The 27,586-nt window shown below is 39.7% G+C and overlaps 1 protein-coding gene across 2 annotated transcripts in view; it reads left to right on the top strand.

Moving 5' to 3' along the window:
- GLIS3 (GLIS family zinc finger 3) overlaps positions 1 to 27,060 on the top strand; it is a 124,182-nt gene extending 97,122 nt beyond the window's left edge. The window contains exons 6-10 of one of the 2 annotated variants that reach the window (XM_063179782.1): positions 5,154 to 5,313; positions 13,660 to 13,838; positions 19,417 to 19,596; positions 20,788 to 20,924; positions 24,747 to 27,060. In XM_063179782.1, the coding sequence (XP_063035852.1) occupies positions 5,154 to 5,313; positions 13,660 to 13,838; positions 19,417 to 19,596; positions 20,788 to 20,924 (656 nt within the window). In that variant the 3' untranslated portion in view covers positions 24,747 to 27,060. Of the gene's footprint in view, positions 1 to 5,153; positions 5,314 to 13,659; positions 13,839 to 19,416; positions 19,597 to 20,787; positions 20,932 to 24,746 lie in introns of those variants that run through there. The other variant, XM_063179783.1, reaches the window with a different exon arrangement.
- The last annotated feature ends 526 nt before the right edge of the window (positions 27,061 to 27,586 follow it).

The raw sequence follows: 27,586 nt of genomic DNA, 5'->3' as shown, positions 1-27,586 counted from the left end.
GTCATAGAAAGGCCATCAGTGCAGGTGGTCCATGTGACAGGTCAGCTTTGGAGACAAACTTACTATCTTGAAAATGCAATTTTTACTTCTACTGTACTTCTTAATGCATGATGGCTTCTTGAGTTTCATGTTCTCTGGAGACTTCAGATTTACAGATGAGCTGAGGATAAAGGTAAAACAGAAAATAGGTTTTTCATTTGCTGAGCTTACCACTTACAACTTAATACAGCACATATCCACATATTCCTGGCTACAAAATCCGGTGGACTTCCTAGGGGAAGAGAAAGAGGGGAATATATGCAGGTGATGCTTACAAGTGCAAAAAATATTTCATATATTTCCTTCTGTGCAATAGTAAATCAGTTGTTTTCAAGGACCTCATAAATATTCCTTACAGAAATAGAAGGCTATATTTAGTAATTAAAAATAAGGAAACCTTTCAAATGTAGCTAACTGAGCTACAAAATTAAACCTTCACACTGTCTTACTCTACGTGGTAAAAACTCTCAGCTCTACCCCAAATTCATACCGTCAATAATTAGAAGAGAGATCTTTTGGTGGCAGAAATTGTTTTTAAGAGTGCTGGTTGTAAGTCCAAGATGCTCTTCAAATAGAGCATTTTTGATAATTTGCTAATTTCTGCATTTAAATATGTTCCATGAAATTACAGGTTTCTGACTCCATTTGGCCTTAGATTCTGTGACACTTTCAACACTACTTTTTGGCTTTCTTTTCTTAAAGAAACCTTATTCAGGATCATCCTTTTCTCTTGCAACCACCTAAATTGTTCCTATGCATTGTGAGGGTACATGTGAATTTAGCTTCTCATAGAGAACTGTTTGCAGAAATATTCTCATGGAAAATTCTTATTTACTGATAAATGGATATGTGATGAGGCTCCAGAAAAGAAAACATGACTCCTTCCTCTTTTTGGCTGAAACTTTGTCCCACTTGAGGTTCACAATCTGAGGTTCACAGTTGGGACTAAGTTGGGACTAAGCTGTAATCATCTTGTAAATAATGTTGTAGCTTGGACTTTTTAAGGGATACAGAGGAACATCACTCATGATTCTTTGGCTTTTATTGAGTTTTTTGGGGTTTTTTTCAAAATATCTGAATATGTATAAAATTTTTTTAAAATGTTTTAGTTTATCCTGAATTGATAAGACTTCTTGTAGCCACCCTTTTTTTACATAATCATAGAATCACAGAATGAAGAATTCCAATGCATTGGAAGAATTCTTAAAGGTCATCTAGTTCCAATCCCCTGCCATAGGCAGGGGCACCTTCCACTTTACCAGGTTTCTCAACGATCCATCCAGCCTGGCCTTGAACACTTCCAGGGATGCAGCATCCACAGCTTCTCCAGGCAACTTTATCCAGCATCTCACCACCCTCACAGTAAGAATTTCTTCCTGACATCTAATCTAAACCTCTTCTCCATTTGTTTAAAACCCACTTAAAACTAGCATTTAATTCTACATCTTTGTGTGTGGACCTATATGGTGGTACTACACTTGAGCATGCTGGTTGTCATGAAAATTTCACAGAGTCACAGAATCCTTAGGTTGGAAGAGACCTTCAAGATCGAGTCCAACCCATGCTCTAACACCTCAACTAAACCATGGCACTGAGTGCCACATCCAGTCCTTTCTTAAAGACATCCAGGGATGGTGACTCCACCACCTCCATGGGCAGGCCATTCCAGAACTTTATCACTCTTTCTGTAAAAAACTTTTCCCTAATATCCAACCTGTATTTCCCTTGGTGCAGCTTGAGACTGTGACCTCTGGTTCTGTCAGTTGCTGCCTGGAGAAAGAGACCAACCCCCCCTGACTGCAGCCACCTTTCAGGGAGTTGTAGAGAGTGATAAGGGCACCTCTGAGTCTCCTTTTCTCCAGGCTAAACACCCCCAGCTCCCTCAGCCGTTCCTCACAGGGTTTGTGTTCCCAGCCCCTCTCCAGCCTCGTTGCCTCCTCTGGATGCGCTCAAGCGTCTCAAGGTCCTTCCCAAACTGAGGGCCCAGAGCTGGACACAGCACTCGAGGTGTGGCCTCACCAGTGCTGAGTACAGGGGAGAATGACCTCCCTGCTCCTGCTGGCCACACTGTTCCTGACACAGGCCAGGATGCCTTTGGCCTTCTTGGCCCCCAGGGCACACTGCTGGCTCATGTCCAGTCGGCTGTCACCAGTGCCCCCAGGTCCCTTTCCAGCCACACCGTCCCCAGCCTGGAACGCTGCAGGGGGTTATTGTGGCCAAAATGCAGGACTTAGCACTTGGATTTATTAAACTCCATCCCACTGGACTCTCCAACCATTCCAGGTCTCTCTGCAGAGCCCTTCTACCTTCCAACAGATGGACACACGCTCCCAGCTGAGGGTCACCTTCAAACTTAGTAATGAAGGACTCAATCCCCTCATCCATGTCATCAGTGAAGATACTGAACAGAGCTGGCCCAGCACAGACCCCTGAGGACACCACTGCTGACTGGCCCCAGCTGGATGTGGCACCGTTCACCTCCACCCTCTGGGCCCGGCCACCCAGCCAGTTCTGAGCCCAGCACAGAGTGCTCCTGTCCAAGCCGTGGGCTGCCAGCTTTTCCAGGAGTGTGCTGTGGGAGACAGTGCCAAAGGCCCTGCTGAAGTCCAAACAGAGAACATCCACAGCCTGTCCTGCATCCACCGGCCAGGTCACCTGGTCACAAAAAGAGACCAGGTTGGTCAAACATGACCTACCTCTCCTAAACCCATGCTTTGCTCAGTTTCACACCATCTAAATCAGGTATTTAATGGACTGAAAAGACATTGGGAAGGTATTTACTGGCAACACTTTGAGCAAGTAACTCACATGAAACTCAGCCTGAACCAGCTAGAAAATGTGCAAACATGGCTTACAAAATACTTGCATGGAATGCTAATGATGGCTGTGGAAGAGAACAGCTACGTCAAGATGAACAACTTTTGCTACTGTGTGCTGAACATCTGGTCAGAATCCAACCTTTTTACTCCTGATCCTGAAGAGGTTAATTTTAAATGCAAAGATTACAGTAAACGAAGCCATTGTATAGTTTTACACAGCTTTGTTAGTTTTTGTCATGGTAAAATGCAAGTTACCCTATTTTGCCAAGGAATAATTTAAACAGTTTCTTTTCATTTAGACAATCGAGGCTTTCCTTAGCAGCGTCCTGATTCGTTAAATATTCTCTGTTCCTTTGCTGTCAGAATGTGTGCTTGGTTGTTTTTCAGTATTTTCTTCTGTGTTGCATGAAAGATAAAATAAGAATTACAAAAGTTCATTCCTTTGTTTTTATCTTCTGCACTTGTCCTGATGCTACGCTGAGACACAGACATGGAAAACATAACTCTTGGGGTACATGAGCAAACTGGGAAAAAAAAATTCCCCTGTCTTACTAAGAAAATGTCCTCAACTTCTTCTTTGCAAATTACTCTGCTGTTTTAAGTGATGTCTCATCTTCCTGCAGGACCTGCCTCCTGTGTTCCTCTTTAAGGTTTGGGATGTCTTCTGCTGTCAGATGTCTGTCATCACTTGAGTTGTTATTAGGAGGCTCTGGTCCACAAACAAGTTAGCAAAGAGCAGAGCCTGGCACCAAGGTCAGCCTCCACTCCTCCACCTTTGACCACCAATGTCAACTTCCCCATATCTTTGACATTACCTCTACAGCATCTGTATTGGATGCTTTTATTCACAGAGTGGTTTCCTGTCTGTCATCTTGCACTGTGTGACATTTCCAGCAGCTGAAAAATGTCCAGGGCTGCTCCTTAATGGGGCTACAGCATAATTAGACTCCTGAGCATTTTTTTTACTCTGTCTTAGCTTGGTGACTATCCAGTGTGTCACAAAGGTGGGCTTGTAAGGATCAATAGAGTCTTTCCAAGAACAGGCTAAAGCTTTGGGAGACAAGGTGAATTTTCACCTTTTTGATCTTCTGTAGCAGAATTCACACTTGTGTGTGAAAAATTATGACCTGTGAAATCATTTCCTTGAAGACTGATCTGTGGTGAGACTCCATCTAATGCAGTGTTTCTTCTGCTAGGATTGCAGCATCCATGGACATATTTCAGCCTAGAAAGATGTTTTACTAGTGACAGTGCCCCCTGGGGAACTGGTTTAAACTCTAGGATTTTATCAAGAAACTCAAATCATTAGCTCCAACATATTCACTAGCATAATGTAAATTTTATAGGTAGAATTTCACTCTGTAACTAGGCCTGAAAAATACCTTTTTTTTTAAAGAGACAGACAAACAGGAGAAGTAATTTTCATCTTTTAGACAGACTATCTAATTCATTCTCTGGGTTCATAAAATATTTAGGAGCATGCATTTGTCTGCCAGTCAACATCAGCATAAGCTACTTGACACAAATGTCAGTAGAAATAGCTGTGTAATAGGATTTTCAGAGATACAAAGATTTATATTTGTCTGATTTAAACTTTTTTTTTTTTTTAAGGGATGACCAGAAAATAAAGTTATAGGATTTGGGATCAACTAATTAGGACATTTCAACAAAGTCCTATATTGCTTTTTGTTTATTCAGTAAGGAAACAGGCAGGAAACTTTCCTTATTAGAAAAAAATCCAAGAGAAAACACATAGAAAATTATTAAGCTGTTAAAGATGGTTTAAAATTTTTTGTATGTATTACTGAGGAGTCTGGGCCAATGATAGTAATAATGCTCTTCAAGAAATTTGTAATTTTTACAGATGAGGGAAAAATGTAGAAAGCATTTCACATTTTATGAAACTATTCTTTCTGTTCACTAGTTCTAAAAATACAGATCTTATGAATATTGACACATCTTCTACAATAGAAGAGCATAGAAGATTTGCAGCCTTATTCAGACAAAAAATTCCAAGACAATGAACATGGCTGTGATCATTCATGCCTGGTTTTATGGAAATGTCATTTGGAAGCAACAAAGAATACTTACTTATTTTCATGTGGTTCTTCTTCTCTTTGTGAAAACAACACTTCAGAAAACCCTTAGTTTCATTAGTTGCTAAGAGCTGGCACTACAGCTCGACAGGAGGGGTTATATGTTGGTGTTTGGTCATTTATCAATATTGTTGTTGCTTGGTCAGTTATCAGCGTTGTTTCCTGCCTGATGGGCATTATTTCTCTCTTCTACTTTCAGCAGCTGTGATCCCCAGCACACAGATAAATCAAAGTGGAGCAGCAGCTGGGGCAGTGTCCTTGTCCCACCCCAGCAGCCACTCTTCCCCAGGACAAAACATCCAGGGCAGTCCTCTGCACCCTCCCCAGGTACCTCTTCTCACAGCTGCTGACTCAGAGAGGTAAGAGCCTGTGCTTCCCAGCTTGAGCCTGAGGCTGGACTGTCTTCAGAGCTGCCAAGGTCGGGGCAAATACAATTGCTGGTAGGCACTGGTGGCAGGCCTGGCCTAACAACTGCTCTGGATAGGGGTTTGTCAGGAGGAGAGGTGAAGTTGAACATGTTATTCCAGTCTGAGAGGGAGATTTTCTATCCATTTCCATTTCAGGAACTTCCTCCAGTCCCTTCTTGATCCCAGTGAAGGGCTTAAGCAAGGAAAGTGATACCAGCTGGCACGCTGTACTTCAGATGACCACAGCCATACCTTACAGTATGGGGGCCCTGAGATTCATGTTTCTGTTTACTTGTGGGAGAAGAGTCATATTCTGTCAATATTCTCCCAATACTAAGCATTTCTGAAGGAAGACCTTGCCTTTATTTTTTTAATTGCCATTTTATGAAGAACAACAAATAATGAACAAATTTTTATTTCACTAGTTTTGAGTTTGATTTATAGTCAGGATTTGTTTTATGACAGTTCCACTAATGTATATTTTTACATATGCTGGTTAGGTATGATAAATTCTATGATTTTACATCTTTCAGTGACATAAAAATCAATTGCTCGGATGTGTCTTGATTTTCATCATTAGACATTCCCTAAATTATTTTCAGCACTCTTTCCAATGATTTAGATATATATGGTACTATAAATATAGAAATCTATAGTTCGTTGAACCAGAAGTGTACCAAATCACAAGTCTGAACAGGCCTAAGTAAATGTTTTTTAGTGGAAAAGTCAGGAAGATAACATCATCACACTAAATACTAAACTGGTACTATCTGCTCATGGATACTTAAGCATTATTTTTAAAATTTCTTTTTCAGTGCTAAATTGTGATAAATTGCTGTATTTCACTAATGCATTTCAGAGTATTTAATTTCCTTGAGTGACAGATATGACAGTAATTTGAAGAGTACAAAATTCCCAATTATAAACCTGAAAACAACATTCACTAGATTTCAATTACTGGTAAAGGAGCATAATTTCTTTGGATGAAAGCAATATTCACTCTGACTTGTATCAGGAAGATAGAAGAACATGTGGCGTCAAGAAATTAACTACAGGTGAAAGTAAATTTTTATTTCAGACTTCACATGTGAATTCGGCCAGTTCTGGAGCCACTGGAAGTTTTTGTGCATCAGTCTGAGATGGAGCTTACTGCCTCATGATCACTGGAGCTCATCTGCTTTGTTCCTCCCTTCCTCCCCACTCCTGGTCCCATGATCCTGGTCTTTTTCCCTTGTGCTGGCTCTGGCCCTCTGTGCTCACCTCTGGGGCTGTCCATGCTCTCTTGCCTGACACTGAGGCTCTTCTGTCCCAGTGTAGTTTTCTCTTCAATGCAAGGCCTGTCCATCCATACCCAATGATTGCCAGAGCACGAGGTGATAGGCAGGGACACATTAACAGTTGTTATAGTTATAAATGTAATTATAAAAGACAATGATCTTATTAGCCCATTTCTGAGGTTCTTCTGCTGTAAAACCATAGCAGAGGTGCCTAAAGTGAGTGAGACTTCCTTCATTCAATTCATTGAATGCATTTCATACATCAAGATAATAGAGTACTCTACACAATAATAAAAAGCTACCATGGTATACTCCATTTTCATTTGTTAAGTGTATACACCCTCTCTAAAAAGGCTTGAAGTGCTAACTCCCATATGTGGAGCTGCTTTGGGTTTAAAAATGTTCAATTGTCTTCACTTAGGTAGTGTGACAAATGGCAATTTAAATTCAGAAAAGGAAAAAAGTATTGCAGCAGTGTTGGTTTGATTACAATACATAGGGCAGAAGTTAGGGGAAATGTTTGAAAGAAGAACTAAGGCAGAATCTGTGTATTGAATCTAACAGAGTACAGTTGCCTGGGGGCCTTGCAAGTAGGCTATCACTTCACTTCATGGGTGTGATGAGAAAGGTGAAAATGTGAAAAAACCTTCAGCACAGAAAGTGACAGAGATAGTGTCTTCAAAAGGCATGAATCATCCTGTTTATTTCAACCTCATTGTTGAGAGGACTGCAGGATTTAGGGGTATAAGTAGAGCATTTGTTGCCCCTCATGCTAGTAAGGGTTGGACGAGGTGACCTTTGAAGGTCCCTTCCAGCCCAAATTGTTCTGTGGTTCTGTGGTTCTGTGCCGTGTGGTTCCTGACACACTGTGCATGCCCAGGGTCATCATTTAAGAGCTAGGACAGGCTGACCAGCACTTGTTCTAGAAGAAGGCTGTATTTGTTGGACTGAAGCTGATCCAAACTGGCTTGGCTGTTTGATGATGCTGGGGGCCAGGCCTGTGCCACTTTTTGGACAGCAGACTCAGGTTTATGAGAGACAGAAGCGGAAGGAAAAAAGCATTTTCTCTACATTTCCACATACCATGAGATAGAGAAATAATGGGAGGGTTTCTTTTAAGTCTTTCTCTTCTAGGTGGTGTGAGGGAAAGTGTGGACTTGATGAAGCCTTATAAAGGTGAGAAACTGAGCCAAACATGGAACACATCTTATATTGCTTTCATTATGTATACAAAACTCTGAGAGCACATAGTGCAAGACGGTTAGAGAGTTTGAATATAAGATATCACTTAATTTATCAAAGGACAGAGCATAAACAATAAAGGTGCAGATTTGCATTTTGTCTGTCCCGGCTCTTTGATACTAACTTTGAGTGCTCCACTAATATGAAGTACTGCAGCTATTAAATGAAGGCACCAAATGTGTACCTAAAAGCATGTCTGTAACAGGGAATATGTACTTCACTATCTTTTCACTCACTAGGGTAATACAAGAAAGCATGAGCATACAAATAAGCTGAAAGGCTAATCTAAATTAAAACTCAAATCAAAAATTAGGGGTTTAAATGGCATAGTTAATACATGTGATTCAGTGCCCCAAAATTGAAGGTGCTAAATGTTTGAAATTAATATTTTAAAATTATTTCTTTATGTAATGAATAATCCAAATATACATCTTGCCTCTGAGCAAAAACTAGCCTGTTAATCAATGTGATGCAATAACAATATTTTTCATGGATTTGATGTCCATGTGATTTTTTTATCCACCTGTGAACCAGAGCTAACAGTACGTCCCTAAAGCATGATGCATCCCAGCTTCACAGGAATTTCTAAAGACTCTTAAGGCTGACAAGAAGAACTTGGGGCCAGAGTGTTCAGTTTAGCAGTACCATTATGCTATAATAAGTTCTGCAGCAGTAATTCTTTTCACTTATCTGAGTGTGTGCTTATATTCCCTTTATGATTTCACTGTAAAATAGTAAGTAGCTCCAAGCTAAACTTCCAGAAGCAAAAGCATCTGCATAGTTCTTCTACCCAAGAAGCCAAGACTTCCAACCTTCATGTTACAAAGCCCTGTATTATACAAAGGGCTGCCTCAAAGAGGGTCTGTAGTTAACAGTGTGGTTTTGAAATAAGTACATCAACTTCTTTCCAGGCAGAGGATTGCTTGTTAAACATGTTTTATTTTTAGTGGGCAAACGACACCTATAAATGACAAATGCTTGTGTCGGAGGTATTGGTAAGGCTAACCCTGAACCTGAGCCATAGAGTCACAGAATCCTAGAATAATTTAGGCTGGAAAAGACCCTTAAGACCATGAAGTCCAACTGTTAACCTAACACTGCTGAGGCTACCACAAAACCATGCACCAAGTGCCACACATCCACATGTCTTTTAAATACCTTCAGGGATGGTGTCTCCACTGCTTCCCTGGTGGAGCCTGGTCCAGTGTCTGTCCACCCTTTCTGTGAAGAAACTTTTCCTGTTATTGAATCTAAACCTTCTCTGGCACAAGTTGAGGATGTTTCCTTCTTGTCCTGTTGTTTGTTACTTGGGATTTGTGTTACTGAGTTCCACCTAGCTACAATCCCTTTTCAAAGCAAACCTAGCAAAGTTTGGAAATCTTCTCACACTTTTTCTTTCCCAAAGGCATTTTTTCCTCTTTGCCACATTTGCAAGAAACTTAGTTCTCTGATACAATATAGGCAGAGAAAATACTGAGAGATTTTATGAAAAGTTACTGGTCAGAATGTTTGTTTGTTTTTTCTGCCATCCCTTCTTTCATCTAGATTTTGGTTTTCTTGCCCAAAATATTTCTGTTATGCAAGAAGATTGCATTCCTTAAAAAAAAAAAAAAAAAAAAAAAAAAAGGGATGACAACAACAAAACAACACCAAAACAAGACAAACCCAAAACTCCAAACAAACAAACAAAACCCCCTGAAACCAAAACACCCACAAAACTTGTGGCAGAGAAATCATTGGAGAGAAACATTCATTGTAGGTAGGTAAAAAATTAGGCTTTTATTATTTTGGTCAAATGAATATATTCATAACTTTGGGGAAAACATCTTATTTGTTCAATTTTGTTCCTGGCAAAAGGTATGCTTTCCTTAAATGTGTTTTTAAAACATGTTTATTTGATTGTCACTTTTAAGTAGTCAGACTAACTTATAGTGCAATATGCTCGGTTTCACAAACTGTGTCACAAGAGAATGTTTTCTTCACTGATAGCAGACTGAGGATCTGTAAAGACACTACGACACAGCATAAGGTGTGAGTTCAAAGAATGCGAGTTTATAGAAAGAATGTAAGAGCAGAAAATGAGTACACCATCCCAGATTTTTTGACTTTTTTAGAAATAAAATTCAGGCATTCCGGAAGGAATGATCATGGATTTTTCTTCATTTAACATTGTCTGAAAGAGCAGCACTGTACAGGACACTGTTTGAGGCTGCAGCATCTTACAGGGAGCTTGTAGTTCAGTCCTCTGTCCAGCCAAACTTTCAGCTCAGCCAGATGAAAGCCTGATCACCTTACTGTGTGAACTGCATAACATTTGGATATGTTCCCAAACTGCTGAAGCCCAGCAAAAATGACTCCGTCAGGTAAAAGAGCAGCAGCCCAATAAATACTGTTTGCAAGTTGTCCAAAGAAAACTATGGCCTCTGAAGAAAAAAATATCATGATTTTCAGCTTTAATGTTCCATTTCCACTTCAGCAACATATCTATAGCAACCATAAAGATTCATTTTGTCTGAATGGTGACAAATGCTTTAATTTACATTGCAAAGTTGAGGAAAGAAAAAAAGAAGAAGGAAGACAGAACTACATCCAACATAGTTACATAGTTCCTGTCTCAAATATTTAATGTTAGAAGCAATTTCTGCCATAGAGTGGCATGGATTAATGGTAGGTAAATTATGTCTTTTATATGCAGGTGCAGTTTCTTTTCTTTCAATATATAAAGAAAAATATTTTTAAAAATTTTAAAAATACTTGGTTGCAGTGAAATAAATTGAGGAGTTGCAAAGCACTTGGGTTTCTAGGTAAAGAAACGTCTCATATATATTTTTGCTACAGAGACATAAGAGGTTGTTTCCCCACTTTAAAAAGGATTTATTTGTAGGTGACCAACCATGAAAAAATAAACTAAATTAAAGCATTATATAAATACACAGTTTATACTACATATTATGACTCTTTGATTTTCCTCTTCCCTTCCTTTTCCACACATTTTTTGGGTTGTGCATGTGGTTGTAGTGACTGTTTACTGGGCCACCTCCAGTGAAATATGTGGCATTGTATGGGGCATTTTAACTAATCTCATCAAAACAAATAAGCTTTGGTAACTTTGTCATCCATCTTGCTTACTACCAAATGTAGTCATTCTCCAGCAAGACACTTTTTCACAGCTAAAATTGGAAAAGAAAGATTTTCTTAGTGGCTCCAGAAACATTTCTGCTCGGATTTTACATCAGGCATAGGACAGGGCAACTTTCAGCAAATCTGGCTGGTTCCTGATTGAATTGATGCCTGGGCTTGACTGTAGTTCTTGATTACAGTTTCCAAGTGATTACAAACCGGTCCTGAGTGTTTCAGGATCACAATTAAATTAGCTGTTCTCCCAGGAATATAATGAGATTTGTTCAGAGATAAATCTGGACTGTGACAAGTACAAGTTTCTCTTTTGTTAAGCAGAAGGAAAGAAAAAGTAGAAAACTATAGTCGTGGATATGGGTAAGTCAGATTGATTTATAAATAATTATAAAGACCATGTCTACTAAAAAGGAGTCCCCTCTGCCACTGAAATATACTGTATTATTATTGGGAGGGAGTTTTTTGGATGTTAAATCAAAGGTAAATCTGTAAAACTGTGCTTTCCACTTTCAGTTTTGAAAAGGATTTTTCTCATTAGTGGCTACTGGTTAAAATAATTTTTCAGAAATTAATTTTCCTAAATTAATCCTGAAAACACAAAGGATGATATTCCATGATTTTAAAAATAATCATAGTATTTAAAGACTGCCTGTGCTTGGCTCTCAATCTCTGGCAGGAGATAGCAGTCTTTCTATGTGACTCCTATACAAAAAACTAACTCCAGTTGTTACTCAGGAGACATATAACCAGGTAGTTACAGCACTTTTTAAAAACCTCTGATATTTTTATCACAATATAACTACTGATTTCTCTTTCAAAAAAAAAAAATTGTATAATAGAATTATTGTGAAATATGTGCATGCTGTGTTCTCTTCCTCCCTGGTTTATCTTTCAGTCTACTTGCAGTTGTTATCTGGAACAATTAAATATTTGACACATTACTCAATGGCTCAGTAGTAACATTTTTATTTCCTCTATCCATATAGCTTTTCTGAAGTAATATATGTTTATGAAGTTAATATCACATCAGCACCAGGACCATCCAAACCCTACCTAATATGCTTAAAAATGTGTTTCTCACAGAAAACTGAATAGGAAGTATGCCATCCAGAGTTCATCTTGAGACTTCTTACACTCCAAATGTAGATTATGATTCACCAGAAATGTAGTAAATACCTTTCAAATGAAGTCAAAACCACATAGAGATAACATGTGGCAGATACAGGTTCTTAGCTGCAGCATAAAAGATCTCAAGTGACTTCTATTTAAATATAGTTATAACCTGTATGATGACCCTACCCAGAGGTCTTCTGTAGAGCTGCTACTGGAGTTGCACCTTCTGTTGTATTCAGGCTGTGATAAACTCTTCCTTGACACTTCTTCAGGAAACACATGCTTTTATATTAGGAAAAAAAAAAGTCATCTAGTATATTGAGGCCCAGTCTCAGGACAAGAGGGACCAGATCCATGGTTTAGAACACCAGCAGACTGTGTTAACTGCAGACACTGATCCCTCCTAGCAGCAGCCACTGAGCACACAGAGAAAGGTATTCCTCCTCAGCAGACTTGCAGCTTATTTTTAGTGGTGGAGAGACAGGCTGCTCTGCAACAAGATTTGACATGTCACTTTCCACTCACCTTTTTGCAGAAATGTCATGGTTCTTTTTTGGTGCTTGGGAATTTTTCCAGCTCTCCTCTCATTGATACAAAAGTGGCCCAGGGCCATTCCTGAGCTTTCATTAAGTAGCCGGATCCCATCAGTCTATTGGGTGGTTTGGGACACAAACAGAAGCTCTTAAAATCCTAGCTTTCTGCCTGCAAAAAAGATTGCATGACCTATCTGTAATGGACTTTGAGGTATGCAGTTCTAAGGAAATGCAGAAAAAAAATCAGTAAAAAGTTAAATTCCATAAAACTCTTGTATAAAATCTTCAAAAGCATTGCACATCCTTGTGGTGCCAGTAATGACAGCTGTGCAAAACATAGCCCTGCAGCGATGAACCTCTGTGGCAGCTGCACCACCAGATTTGTTCTCAAGCATTCTCTCTTCTGCCAGTCTTGTAAGTTTGTAGTTTGAGTCCAGATCAACATTTTGATGTGGTCGGATTCTGGAAGCAATTTAACACTTGCCCTTACCTGCTTTAAATTGACATCAGATTGTTTATTGTCAAGAAGCTCTGTGTAACATACAAAGATTTCTAGAGTCTGAAACCTGGGCCTGAACCTAATACCTAACAACTCAGTGGCCAATGACCTGAACTGACCTCTCACTGTCGGTGAGCAAGACCAGCTATTAATTGATAAATAAAGTTGGTACAAAGGTTTACAATAAACAGATGGCAGTGGGTCCAAAATCAGGTCCTCCTTTAGGCATGTCCTCCAATTATGGTTTAGACACACACACAGAAGGAGTGGAATAAAAGTAGTTTTCCATTATAAGGGACAATTCAGCCTGCTAATTTCCCAGATGTTAAGTCTAATGATACGTCACCATTTAAAAATATGTCATCTCTATTAGGGCTGCACACTCTTATTTTGGAAGTCTGTATCTATGCAAATAACTAAAGTGATCTGAATAAAGTAAAAACAATCTTTAGCTCTTATGTATTGGAGATCTTACAGGTTTGTGGTCTTGGACTTCTAGGTTTGTTGCTCCAGCTCCTTCTCATCACATCAGCCCCCAGAGAATGTCCATTCAACATCCCATGATGCAGAGACAGACTCCACAACCTCCTCAGGTTCCACAACTTGCAGGGATGCCTCTGAAGACATACCAACAAGCACAAAGCCCTTCTTTTCAGCCAAATGCCCTTCACATCCAGGGTAAGAAGGAAGAACCTTCATCGCTGATGTTAGGTATTTGTTGCTATTGCAAATCTTCAAATTAAGTGCTTCAGGGATTGGCGCTGATATTGTTAAGGTACTTTTCCTTGAAAGACCCTAGGAGGTAGCCTTCAGGACCCTGCCTTCAGACTTTCTTAAAATATTTACCTTAGCTAGTTGTTATTCATCCTGGTACGGAGTTACATGTTTCTCTTCATATTGATTTTCAGTGCTGTTCTTGACACAGAATGGCAAAAAGTTATGGATGGCTTTTAATTTTCTAATGTTATGCTTCTAATCCCTCCTGATTTAGCACATAAGTATTAACTTGCTTTTCAAGAGATAGGATATTTTTGTCCCTTGCACTTGTGGGGAGATGGAGAACTCTTCCTGTGTAAGCATGGATGATTCTTGCAGCTGTGTTGCCACTTGTGTTGTGTAATCAACATCTACATGACCTCTCTCTCTCTCTCTCTTCAATCCTGTATATTTATTCTGTAGCCAAAGAAAAAAGACACCAGCTCGTGGGTTGTTTTGTTTGTTTGTTTTTCTTAGCTGGTGGAGATTTAATGCTAATTACTTTAACATTTCAGGAGCGTGTTGACAACAGTATTGTTTTTTCCTCTCAAATGTTTAAATGTAAGATTTGCCATACTTACCGTATCAATTACATAGCAGACTGGACTTTTTAAGGTCTTAGGAGTCTGCTTATTGATCAGGCTTCCTGACTATTATCATTGTAGATATCATAGGAAACATCCTGGGAAGAGCAAGGTGTATTGGTTTTGCACAGTTTAGTTTTTGGTAGCAGAGGGGCCCACAAAGACGGCTCCAGTGAGAAGCTGCCTGAAGCTTCCACCATGTCCAGCAGAGGCAATCCGTGATGGCTCTGAGGATGGACACGCTGCTAGCTAAAACTGAGCCAAGGAATGAGGTTGGTAACACCTCTGTGATGACATATTTGAGAAGAAAATCAGAACAAAGTGGGCACAGTTTTGCTTCTAGTCAGAGAAGAGGAGGAGGTGAGAACATGTGAGGGAAGCAACATCACAGCACCAAGGCCAGTGCAGAAGGAGGGGAGGAGCTGCTCCAGGTGCCAAAGCCAAGATTCCTCTGCAGATGAAGCAGCTGTGCCCCTGCAGCCCATGGGGATCCATGGGAGATCCACCTGCAGCCCATGGGGGATGTGCTCATTCTGGATTGGGTGGATGTCTGGAGGAGGCTGTGATCCAGTGGGAGACTTTATGGGAGAGAGAGTGCCCCTGCTTCCAGGGTGGAGCAGCCTGTCCTTGGAGGACTGCACCCCATGGAAGAGAGACCACACCACAGCAGTTTTGGGAGGACTGTGTGCCCGTGGGAGGGGACTCACGTTGCAACAGGTGTGATTTGGCTGCTGCTCATGAGAGCAGACCCACAAAGTTCACAGAGAACTGTCTCTCATGGGAGGGACCCCATGGCCTCACAGGGGAAGAACTCCTCTCCCTGAGCAGCAGAAGAAAATTTTAGTGATGAACTGACCAAAACCCCCATGCCCTGTCTCCCTGTGCTGTTGGTGGGAAGGAGGAGAGTCTGGGCAGGAAAAGATGTTTCAAGGCCTTATTTTACTTCTCATTATGCTCCTCTGATTCTGTTAGTAATAAATTTCACTTTGTAGCCTTAAGTTGAGCCTGTTTTGCCCTTGAAGTGTTTTTTCTCTCAACCTTTATCTCATTCATGAACCTTTTGTTATTTTTTTTCCTTTTTTCCCTCTGCTGCCCAGATAGCAGGGAAGGGTCACCGAGTGGCTCTTGTGGGTGCCTGGCATTAGGCCGCTGTCAAACCATGACACAAGGCTTCTTCTATTTTCTTCCATGGATGTAAGCAGTCTTTCTCTTGGCAAAGAAAGGAAACATCTTACTGAGTTCACAAATGTGAAGGAGAGAAAAGAAAGTGCCAATCCTGTTACATTCTTCATGTTACACTGGCCTCAGAGAAGCAGGATATGAGGCTGAGGCAGGTGGTTTTCTCCACAGAGTAGTAATTCTTTATAGCACTGATCAGCACGAGAAGAACATGAAATTTACCAATGGACATAAGCAGTTATTGTTGGCTTTCTATAGCCAACAGAGTGCAGGGTGAAATTTCTTAATATGCAGTTCACTATCAAATGACATACATGAAGGAACTGGTCCAGTAAATTCCTAGGGCAAGGCTTGAAGGGGTCAGGTTAGCCCTTCTATTTCCACAGTATAGAACATTTTACTTGATTCCCTTTTTTGTTGAACATTTGGCAAGAAATCATCTTGAAAGGCATTGAGACATTAAGGTCTGTCTTTCTGCCTGGAGCAGAAATTGCCTTTCAGTTATACATATATAGTTCAGTTCTATATATATATATATATATATATGGCTTTACCACCTTCTTCCTCTCATGGCCATGGGAGTTCTAGGAGTCCTAGAAGTTGGGAGCACAAGCAGTTGCTCCAGAGAAGAAGACTTCCCTAAGAATCCTGCCTCCCAGGGATTCACAAATCACCCTGGATCAATTGTTACTCCACACAGGACTTGCACTGGCTTGTGCAGCAACCTTCATACCTCCTTGAGCATCTTCTCTTCAGGGCAGGCCAAAACAATGCTACTGTGTTCCCATCTCCCTCTCCTACTGTCCAAAGAGTATTTAAAAGGACAAAAGATGTAGGTCATCATTCTTTACAAGAAGAAGGCCCAGTAGAGACCCTCATCTGAGTGAATGTCACATTTGAATTGAAGCCCTGTTACATGTCCAAATTTAAGATACAGTTTAATACTATCTTCTGAGATCAAACAATGGTTGAATTTCAAGGGCTTGGACCTTAAACCTGTACCATACTTAGTCCCATGTTATTGCTGTGTCTGCTTCACTCTCCTAGGAAAGCTTATTGAGAAGCTTTCCAAAGCCTGTTGAAAACAGATACTGCTGACAGGAATTATATGCACACAGATAACAGCTCAAAGTTCAAATTCTAAACAATTTTGCACCTAAAACTAGTAAAAAGACAATGTAGACTGAACTCTTAATTATTTTTTTTTTAGTATTGAAAGATACAGTACAGTGCAATTCAATACCCACAATGTGGATATTAAATGTTTTTTCAAAGATCAAGTAACCTATCATCACTGTACAAGGTATTTAGTCAGAATGTACTCACTCCAGCTTAAGCACAGCTGTCTCATCCTATATGCTACACTGAAAGCATTGTCCTGTGTGCCTTAAGGGCTTACCTAAATTCTCTCTCTCAAAAGCAGATGTTTGAAGAGTTTATGTTTTCCCAGTACCAATACAAAGATTGCTGTCTTCCTTGGTCAATTCGTTGCAATGCAGAAAAACACCATGGAGTTATCTCCACACCATACTATTATGTATACAAGAAGTGGCTGTGAGAAGTTCTGTTAGTTTCTATCTCCTGCAGTTCATAACCTGCCTTTTCAAGATTTAAAGTGCTGTAAATATAGCCACATCAGCTCAATCTGCTAGTAGACAATGGTGACAGTCTTCCTCAGTATGTAGTCTTAAACTTGTCATTTACATGTAAATTTGCTTTATCAAGGAAGAAAGAGTTTCATTGCCCAAAAGCTTTTTGAAGAAAACAAGTTCTAAACAGACACAATTTCTGAAAGCCTGAACATCTTAAAAGATCATGGTGATCTCAGAGTACTATCCTTTAGAGAGAAATATTTATGAGATCCAAGACTGACAGCCTTCTTGTATCTAATAGCTACTTGTATTGTGAAATGTCTTTTCCTTGTAAGAACATTGTCTACAGTTCAAGCTTCATTATTTGTTCTGAATGATTTTCAACATACACAGTAATGTCAGAGAGGGCTTTCTATTGCCTCAGTTAATATTACATAATTGTCTAAATATTCTCTTTTCTTATTTGTGAAATTCCCACTATCCTTTGCTGCATGGAACGTTCCTAATTGATGTTAGATGCCTCACTGAGCTGTAGAAATGAAGCCCTTCTTTTCCTTTAATTAGATTGTAGTATCTTTTACTGTATTACCATTCCATAAATGTGAAACTATCCTGACTTGAAGACTGGAACTTCCCAGCTAGATGCTTTTGTATGCCAGTGCAATATGTGTTTATAGACAGAAGACAGTGCAGGTGCTGGAAATCTGCAACAATTTGTCCACTACCTGTATTGTACTGGTAATTCTTTTCAACCATGAAAAACTACTCTCAGGAGAGGTGTCTGAAAACACAGGCACCTACAGTCCTCAGACTGCTTGCTCTGAGACAAGCCAGAAGAGATGTTATAGGTATGAAAGGAAAGACATCAACAGAGGCTCCCTCTTCACAGAGAAAATTTATTGTGCTGTTTAATATAGAGTAAGGTAAAAGTTCTTTAGGCATGGGTAAAGCTAACTTGCTTTTGGATGATACTGTAAACATTTTGACATTAGAAATCTGGCTGTTCTTAAAAATTGTGTCTGTAACTCTGTTCACATGTCTTTGTGAGTTAAGCAGATGGCCAGGGCTGTCTGAGTTATGGAAGAAATAAAAAAAAATGCAAAGTATTAATTTAAAGAAAATAAAAAGTTGTCATTTCTTTAAAAAATTCTTAGCTTATATGAGTTAGTTATATTAGTAAAGACAGGTCTACTAGTAACAGCTATCTTTAAATTAAAAATAATAAGATTTTAATAAACAGAAACATTTCTCTATTTTCACATTTGAAAATCTGTCTGTTAGTACAGTATGTGACTTGAATCTCTCTTGTACTCTTCCTTTTGTTCTTCACAGCCAGATGGTACCACATGATTACATGGTGTTCGTGTAATTTGCCTACTGGACATTATCCTACATTCAGCTGTATTGCAGATTATCTTGGGCATGACACTGTGTGAATAAAGACACCAAGTTAGGAGATTTTGCTGTGTCATGTTGGACTCCAGTTCTAAGACTGGATTGATGCACTGCAGATGCTCACAAAGACATTTAGAATAGGACTAAATAACTGAGGGGAAGAGAACCAGATATGCTTATTTCTTGTTTAAGACTCTCTGTTTTAAAAGATGGATAATTGACACTGAATTGTGAAAATAACTTGTACCTAAGAAAGTGACACTAGTTTTCTGTGCTCCCTTTCCATGATAAATTTTTTTTTCTCAGAGTCTCTATGCATGACTCTACTATCAGCCAGCTGTCTTGGCATCAGTGATAGATCCTTGGATTTTATTCAGACTTTACTTGCGTAATCTTCTTTCATTTTGAGGTTAGCATTTTCTTAGATTTTCAAACAGATGCACAGTGTGACTCTGGAGAATACCAGTTCAGACACAGGATTGCGCAGTACAGGGAGAAATTCCTGAAAAATTTCAGCTTCTAGCCAGTCAGTGCCTCTCACAGGCCATGATGGAATCAGGATGTCCATGTAGTAGCAACCTGAGGAAGTTTTAGGGAGCATCATATCAATACTGCTTTATTTGTTTAAAATTATTGAAGACCTGGTGATAGGACAGTTGAGGTTTTTATCATTCTCATAGCCATGGTTCCACAAACTCTCCTTTTTATCTCTGTCCAGGTCTTTTACTGATGGCCTTCTTCTCATTCTAGGCTTTTATGGGCAGCTTCAGACTTTCTGCCCTCCACATTATGCTGACACTCAGAAGAACATACAAGACAGTGTTTCTTGCAATATGGTTCCTCCTGTTGACTGCTCAGCTCTCCCATCAGCAGGCCAGGGAGGGCTTGGCATTTTCCATGGAAGTTTTTCAGATCATTCTGGTATCAAAGGTAAATAACTGCTGGTCACTCCATGTATGATTGCGTAGAGTTTGTGAACTTCAGCAGATATGCATGAGCTGTGTATTTGGGTGGGACATGTCCTGACAGATTTGAATTTTTAGAAAGAGGGGAGAGTTTTCAGACCTTCATGGAGCGGTTGGTGTTGGGAGGCCGGAACTCGCCATAGGTGACAGTAACAACCAGCCTGTGTGCAGTCTGAGCACTGTTGAAGGCTTCTCAAGATTATAGCCTGTGGGACTTACACAGCCTCTGGTTTGTGTATTTCAGCTGAAATAAGGTCCATTGAGCCCTCTGCGATATTTGTGCATTCACTTCTTTCCACTGCACGTATTGTGGCAGAGACCCGAGATGATTCAAACTACTGATTTAGCTTGGTGCATGTTTGGTTTTATCAGTCTTGAATTTCATTTATTCATGTTTCAATGACAAAAACTGCCTGGATGAACACTCATCTGTGTGCATATAACTTAGTCTGTGCCTAGATGAAAAGTACTTAAGGGGCTTGCATGCTGCTCTGGAAGGCTGAAAGATCTCTGTGCAAAGGATCAGTTCAAGACAATGAGCCTACTCTTAGCGCTCAACTAATGCCCAGGTTTTTACTGTCCTTCCACACAGGATGAATCCACTTAACATTTATTATGCTTTGAAGTCCCTCTTATGTCTTGGTCCTTCAGAAGTGTATTGCAAAGGCAGTGCACCTGTAATTACAAAGAGGAATCTTACAGTATGTAGACATGTCATCCAAAAGATGGGAGTGTGTCTGCAAACAGTTATTCTTGGGCTTACTATTGCCACTTGTAAAAGGCGGTAATTTCTGTGCCAGAGTCTACTTTATGGCAATATTCTACAATATTTTGTTGCCTTTTATCAATATGATGAAATGTGTTAAACACGCATGAAATTTATTTTTTAAATGATCACAATTTTAACACCCATTAAATGGGGAGGTTGGTTGCAATGAAATCTGCTCTACTTCAAACTTGATTCTGAGAGAACTGAAAATTCCTCCCTTGCTAAGCAATAAGTTGTGTAATTAATTTCATACATAATTTGATTTGTTTATTTTATTTGTGTATTTGATTTAAAACAATTTTCAGTTCTATGCATAAGTATTAGGACATCATTATATAGTTATCCTACTTATTAACTGGGGCTTTTTTGTTTTGTTTCTTCTTCCAGTGTATGACTTTCCAGCAGGGTCTGTAGATACCTTTGATGATTCAGCTTGCAGCATGCCAGAGGACAGCAGTTTCCTACAAGTAAATGCAGTGGATCATTGTTCCAGCCAGCTTTCTTCTGTATACACTGAAGGCTAAGTAATGTGTATCTATTTACAAGAACTTGATTCTGTTTCATCTTGCCCTTCTGTTATTTCCCTACAAATTTTTTCTCTCCATGAAACTGCCATGTATGTATGGGGATATGACTAGATATACATACATAATGGAGAGGGAAAAAACAATTATCAAGCATTCTTCATTTAATCAAGCAGCCCACTGAGAAGGAGAATGTTTGGAGAAAGCAAGCTTTGCCAAAATCTTAGCAATTGTTTATTTTCTTCTCATCTGTGGTACAGCAACTATATTTTTAAAATTATTTCTTCTTTTATTTTCTCAAAGGGAATTCAGAGACCAAATAAGAAAACTGGTTGTTGGCTGTAATCCTTTCAAGCTGAATGGGTGCACTTGCAGAAAAACACAGCTTTAGAAAATTCCTTTTTCAAACAAGGAAAAGAAACAAAACCAGAGCATACTACAAACATTTCAAAGGCATAAAGTTTTTCACAACCTGTCTGCATATGATAGTTCCAAAGTTTAACACACACCAGGATCCAAAAGGGAGACAAGAAGACATACATATAGGCACTACCTATTGGAGGCATTGGCGTGGCTTCTTTTTGGATCAAAGGTTGTTGGTAGAGAATTTCTTACAGGCCTCATAGTAGGTGTCCTTTCTTTCTCTCTTTATTTTAAGCCACACAATACAGCTATTTGTGTTTTCCCGATATTCATTCTGACTCTATAAACATGAATAAGATAATTTAAATATACAAGAACTTACGTGGGCTTTGTGGCAATTTAGCAGATCTGCCAGATAAGCATAAATGCATTTTAACTTTCAGTTGCTTTTTAATTAGATTGTAGAGCATTGTTGCTGTCTGTGCTATAGTCTTCATCAGGAAGGCTTAAAATCTTTTGTAGGAAAGAGTCTTCCTTAAATTCCACATTTTTTAAAAAAGTTATCTGTACCAATTCAACTAAATTTTAGTTGTCCTAATCTTTTTCCATAACACATTTTCAGAAAGAAGAACTACTCTTAAATGTACTGCAATTCCTCTGGTTACTTAGAAAGATAAAACTGTACTGATTTGGTGGTTTTGATTTTTCTGATCAATGTCAGGCTCGAGGTCCTCAAATTTAGTCCAGGATGCAAGCAAATTGAGTTGTAAAACATACAAGGTTATGAGTTAAAACCAGTATTTTGCACTGGAGATGCCATCACTGTGATCCTGCATGCCTTGAGAACAGCTCTTAAATTAGACTGAGTTTTTAGGTTTTAACTCCTGTTCATACATTTTGTGGGCTTCTTAATGTGTAGTGTACATCATAATATATACCAATGCATGCAGCTTGGGCAACAAACAAGAAGAGCTGGAGGCCGTGGTGCAACTGCAGAGCTGTGATGTAGTTGCCATCAGGGAAACATGGTGGGACGACTCACATAACTGGAGTACTGCACTGGATGGATACAAGCTCTTCAGAAGAGATAGGAAAGGTAGAAGAGGAGGAGGGGTGGCCCTTTATATTAAGCAAACTTTTGATGCCATCGAAATTGAAACTAAGGAAGATGGAGTTGAATGTCTATGGGTAAGAATAAAGGGGAAGGCCAACAAGGCTGACACCATACTGGGAGTCTGTTATCGTCCACCCAACCAGGAAGAAGAGGTAGATCACTTATTCTATAAGCAGCTAGGAAATGTTTCAAGATCATCAGCCCTTGTTCTTGTGGGTGACTTCAACCTACCAGACATCTGCTGGGAACTTAATACAGCAGTAAAGAGGCAGTCCAGGAAATTCTTAGAATGTATGGAGGACAACTTTTTGTTGCAGCTGGTGGGTGAACCCACCAGGGGAGGGACTATGTTAGATCTGCTGTTTGCAAATAGAGATGGGCTGGTGGGAGATGTGGTGGTTGGAGGTCGCTTGGGGCAGAGTGATCATGAAATAATAGAGTTCTCAATATTTGGTGAAGTCAGGAAGAGCACCAGTAAAACTCTTGCATTGGACTTCCGGAGGGCAGACTTTGGCCTGTTTAGGAGACTTATTCAGAGCATCCCTTGGGAAACAGCCCTTAAAAACAAAGGACTTCAGGTAGGGTGGGCATGCCTCAAAACAGAGATCTTGAGGGCACAGGACCAGACCATCGCTGTGTGCCAAAAGATCAGTCAGCGGGGTAAACGTCCAGCCTGGCTGGGCAAGGAGGTTTTGGAGGAACTCAGGAATAAAAAGAGGATGTATCAGCGTTGGAAGAACGGTCAGGTCTCTAAGGAAGTATTCAAGAAGGCTGCTAGAGCATGCAGAAAAAAAATTAGGGAGGCCAAAGCTCAGTTTGAACTTAGAATGGCATCTTCTGTAAAGGATAATAAAATATGTTTTCACAAATACATTAATGGTAGAAGGAAAGGTAAGACCAGCCTTTGTTCTTTATTGGACAAAGGAGGGAACTTAGTATCTGCAGATGAGGAGAAGACAGAAGTGTTTAATGCCTACTTTGCCTCAGTTTTTAGTGGGAAGATGACTTGCCCTCAAGATACCTGCCCGCCTGAGCTGGTTGATGGTGACAGGGAGCAGAATGGTCCCCACATTATCCAAGAGGAGGCTGTTATAGAACTACTGAAATGCTTGGATATTCATAAATCTATGGGACCAGACGGGATCCACCCCAGGGTAATGAGAGAGCTGGCAAATGAGCTTACAAAGCCACTCTCCATCATTTACCAACAGTCCTGGCTCACTGGTGAGGTTCTGGATGACTGGAAGCTGGCCAATGTGATACCCATTCACAAAAAAGGTGCAAAGGAAGATCCTGGTAATTATAGACCAGTCAGCCTGACCTCAGTACCTGGCAAAATAATGGAACAGTTTATATTAAGTGCCATCACGCAAAATTTGCAAGATGGCCAGGGTATCAAACCCAGCCAGCATGGATTTAGGAGGGGTAGATTATGTCTGACTAACCTGGTCACCTTTTATGACCAGGTAACCCGGCTAGTGGATGCAGGACAGGCTGTAGATGTTGTTTACTTGGATTTCAGCAAGGCCTTTGACACTGTCTCCCATAGCATACTCCTACACAAACTGGCAGGCCGTGGCTTGGACAGGAGCACTCTTTGCTGGGTTCAGAACTGGCTGCATGGCCGGGTCCAGAGAGTGGTGGTGAATGGTGCTGCATCCAGCTGGCGACCAGTCACCAGTGGTGTCCCTCAGGGGTCTGTGCTGGGGCCAGTTCTGTTTAATATTTTTATTGATGACATCGATGAGGGTTTAGAGTCCTTTATTAGCAAATTTGCAGATGACCCTAAGCTGGGAACGTGTGTTGATCTGGTAGAGGGACAGAGGGCTTTGCAGAGGGACTTGGAATGGTTGGATGGATGGGCAGAATCTAATGGGATTAAGTTCAATAAATCCAAGTGCCGAGTCCTGCACTTTGGCCACAATAACCCCCTGCAGCGTTACAAGCTAGGAACAGTGTGGCTGGACAGTGCTCAGGTGGAAAGGGACCTGAGGGTGCTGGTTGACAGTCGGCTGGACATGAGCCAGCAGTGCGCCCTGGGGGCCAAGAGGGCCAATGCCATCCTGGCCAGTATCAGGAACAGTGTGGCCAGCAGGAGCAGGGAGGTCATTCTTCCCCTGTACTTGGCACTGGTGAGGCCTCACCTGGAGTATTGCGTCCAGTTCTGGGCCCCTCACTTTAGGAGGGACGTTGAGTTGCTTGAGTGTGTCCAGAGGAGAGCGACGAGGCTGGTGAGGGGCTTGGAACACAAGCCATATGAAGAACGACTGAGGGAGCTAGGGTTGCTCAGCCTGGAGAAAAGGAGACTCACAGGTGACCTTATCACTCTCTACAACTTCCTGAAGGGTGGCTGTGGTGAGCTGGGGGTCGGCCTCTTTCTCCGGGCAACAACAGACGGAACAAGAGGACACAGTCTCAAGCTGCGCCAAGGGAGATACAGGCCAGAATTAAGGAGGAAGTATTTTACAGAAAGAGTGGTCAAATACTGGAATCATCTGCCCAGGGAGGTGGTAGAGTCACCATCCCTCAAAGAGTTTAAAAAAAGATTGGATGTGGCATGATCTAGTTGAGGTGTTAGAACATGGGTTGGACTCGATGATCTTAAAGGTCTCTTCCAACCTAGAATTTCTGTGATAATATTCTCATGACCTGATAGAGTAAGGACAGAAACGTTCATCCTTGCAGGCTGGGCCATAACTGTGCTTCAGAAATAACTCTTCCAAAGAGATAAAATAAAAAGGTTTATACAACTGGTTTTTTTTTTCCTGGCAAACTTTTGAGTTGTTAAGTCCAATTTGTGTCCAATTCATAATTTAGTCTACAATTATGTGGAACAGATGAATTTATGTCCGGATGTTTGTGAACATTGGCAATCTTTTGAGGTTTGTATTCATGAAGTATATTCTTATGTGTAGTTATATGCTTAAATATTTAATGGAGAGATTTTTATCTGATACGTAGAATATATTGATAAACCATTCACATAAATGAAGTACAACAAGAAGTGACTAAAATGTAGCCAATCCTGTACTAAATTCTTCCCCCATATATTCTGCTTCTCACATCACAAGAGAATGTGTCCCTCTGCTCCCGCTTGCACTAAGAGGTCTAGATGTTACCATATGTGATTTGCATTGCATTAAAAGACGGCAGGCATTCTTCACAGCTATACATATGCAATCAAAAAGACAGTCCTTCTGCATAATGTGCATTGACTGCAAGTTTCGCTTTTCAATAAAGCTTTACTTTTTTATTACCTTGAAGCCCATTCTGTGGTCACTGCACAAATGTAACTTGGTTCAGTAGGAATAATTAGTCACACTGAACTCTTTAATTTCAAATGTGTGGAATTGTGTTTTGTTTCACCAAAGTCAGCAAGGGCAGGGTCAGACTACGTGTGGACATTTACGTGTACATATATACTTCCATATATATAAATCCCTCAAAATTCTTTTAAGGACATGATTGTCCAGAGTTTGTCCATTGCTGTTTACAAAACTGAAATATTGTTGCTGTCTTCAGATCTGTACCACCTTGACTTTTAAACTTTTGGAAATATTTTTTTTCTAGTATCTGAATGTACAAGTTGCTCTGTAGAGTTGAGAATTATACTTTTTGAAACATACTGACCAAAGGGAAAATGGGAGTACACGATTCAAAAAGGGCATTTTCAGCTTGGGGGTTCATCATTTACATTTAAAAAAGGAAACTTTTGCAAGTCATTAATTCATTCTTTCATTTATATATGTATTTACAACTTTCCATGAGCCCTAATCCTAAAAAGAAGGCCCTAGAGAAGAGTCAAATCAAGCACATGAATATGGGCTACCAGTCTGTAAAAAGGTAGGCCTATGTTTACTTCTCATTCAGAGACAAAGAGGATTCTTCACTATTACTTCATTATTCTCTTTGGAGTTGGACTGGCTTTGAGGCATCAATTTAATCACTGAGGTCAATTGCATAAAAAACCCCATTGTAGCTCATGTATATTGGAAATTTAAGTAGGGAATCCTGTTTGTCACAATCAAAAATGGTGCTTGAGAAAATACAATTTTGTGGATTACCTGCATAACTGAGTTATTTGCAAATACTTGTGCCTCCATGAGTTTTGTGTTGTTATTCTACTTGCTGTATTGTTAAGTTTCTAAAGGGATTCATATCTAAGAGATGAAGTTATTTTAGACTACAGACATTAAACAATATTGAAAATAAATTATTTACAATTATTATTTTATACATTGTAACTCTTTGCCGGGTCAGCGGTCTATTTATATCTGTGTTAGAAATGGTTCTACACTGGAGTTTAAAATACAGTTTCAAAGTGCATCTGTACAAGTGGGAGTGTATGAGAGTGCATTTAAGGCTCCTTTTCTACATGTGTGGACACACAAACTTGTAGGCATTGTGGTTTACTACTACCAGATGCTGAAGAATGGCAGTGCTAAGGCCATCTGTCACACTGTATATTGTTTTCAGCTTTTCTTGAAAAGGTGTGAATGAGTATAAAAAATACATTTTAACTGTTTATTCCCTGTTTTCCCTGTGTAATTTTATAGCAGAATTTTTAAACAGCACTTTTTTCTTGTCTGAAATTTTGTTCTTGGTTTGGGGCTTTTTGTTTATATATATATATATGTGTGTGTATATATATATATATATATATATATATATATATATATATATTTCCTTGAAGCAGTTAAAGCAAAAGACCACAAATGAAAATGAGCTGAGTTTTTATTTAAGAAAAAGAAATCCTTTTGTTCTGTACAGAAAGCAGCATGTGTACAGAAAGCAGCATCTTGTGTAATATTTTTTACACAAAGCACTTTGGTGAGGAGAGAAAGTGGGATTATGTTTTTTCCTAAAGGTTACAGAGTAATCTACATGTTTATACATGCTTACATATATACATATGATCGTAATTTGCCATACTGTATATCTGGCTGATGTATCTTTCTGTAAAGAAATGTGTCTTTTATGTCATGGAAAAAAACAAAAATTCAAAAGAGTTACACTTTTTGCTCTACCAGTATGTGTAGTTTTGTGATTTTTTTACAGTTATTTTTCATACAATCATAAGTTATTTTTGTTCTGTTTCATAACATTCTGTTTTATGTAAAAGTGAAAGGTGTATGTGCATGGTACGAAATAAAACTGGAAAATTGTAACTCCATTACATTACCTG

Source organism: Melospiza melodia, chromosome Z (genome assembly GCF_035770615.1).
Source record: "Melospiza melodia melodia isolate bMelMel2 chromosome Z, bMelMel2.pri, whole genome shotgun sequence".
NCBI lineage: Eukaryota > Metazoa > Chordata > Aves > Passeriformes > Passerellidae > Melospiza > Melospiza melodia.
This window is presented reverse-complemented; position numbering and strand designations above follow the sequence as displayed.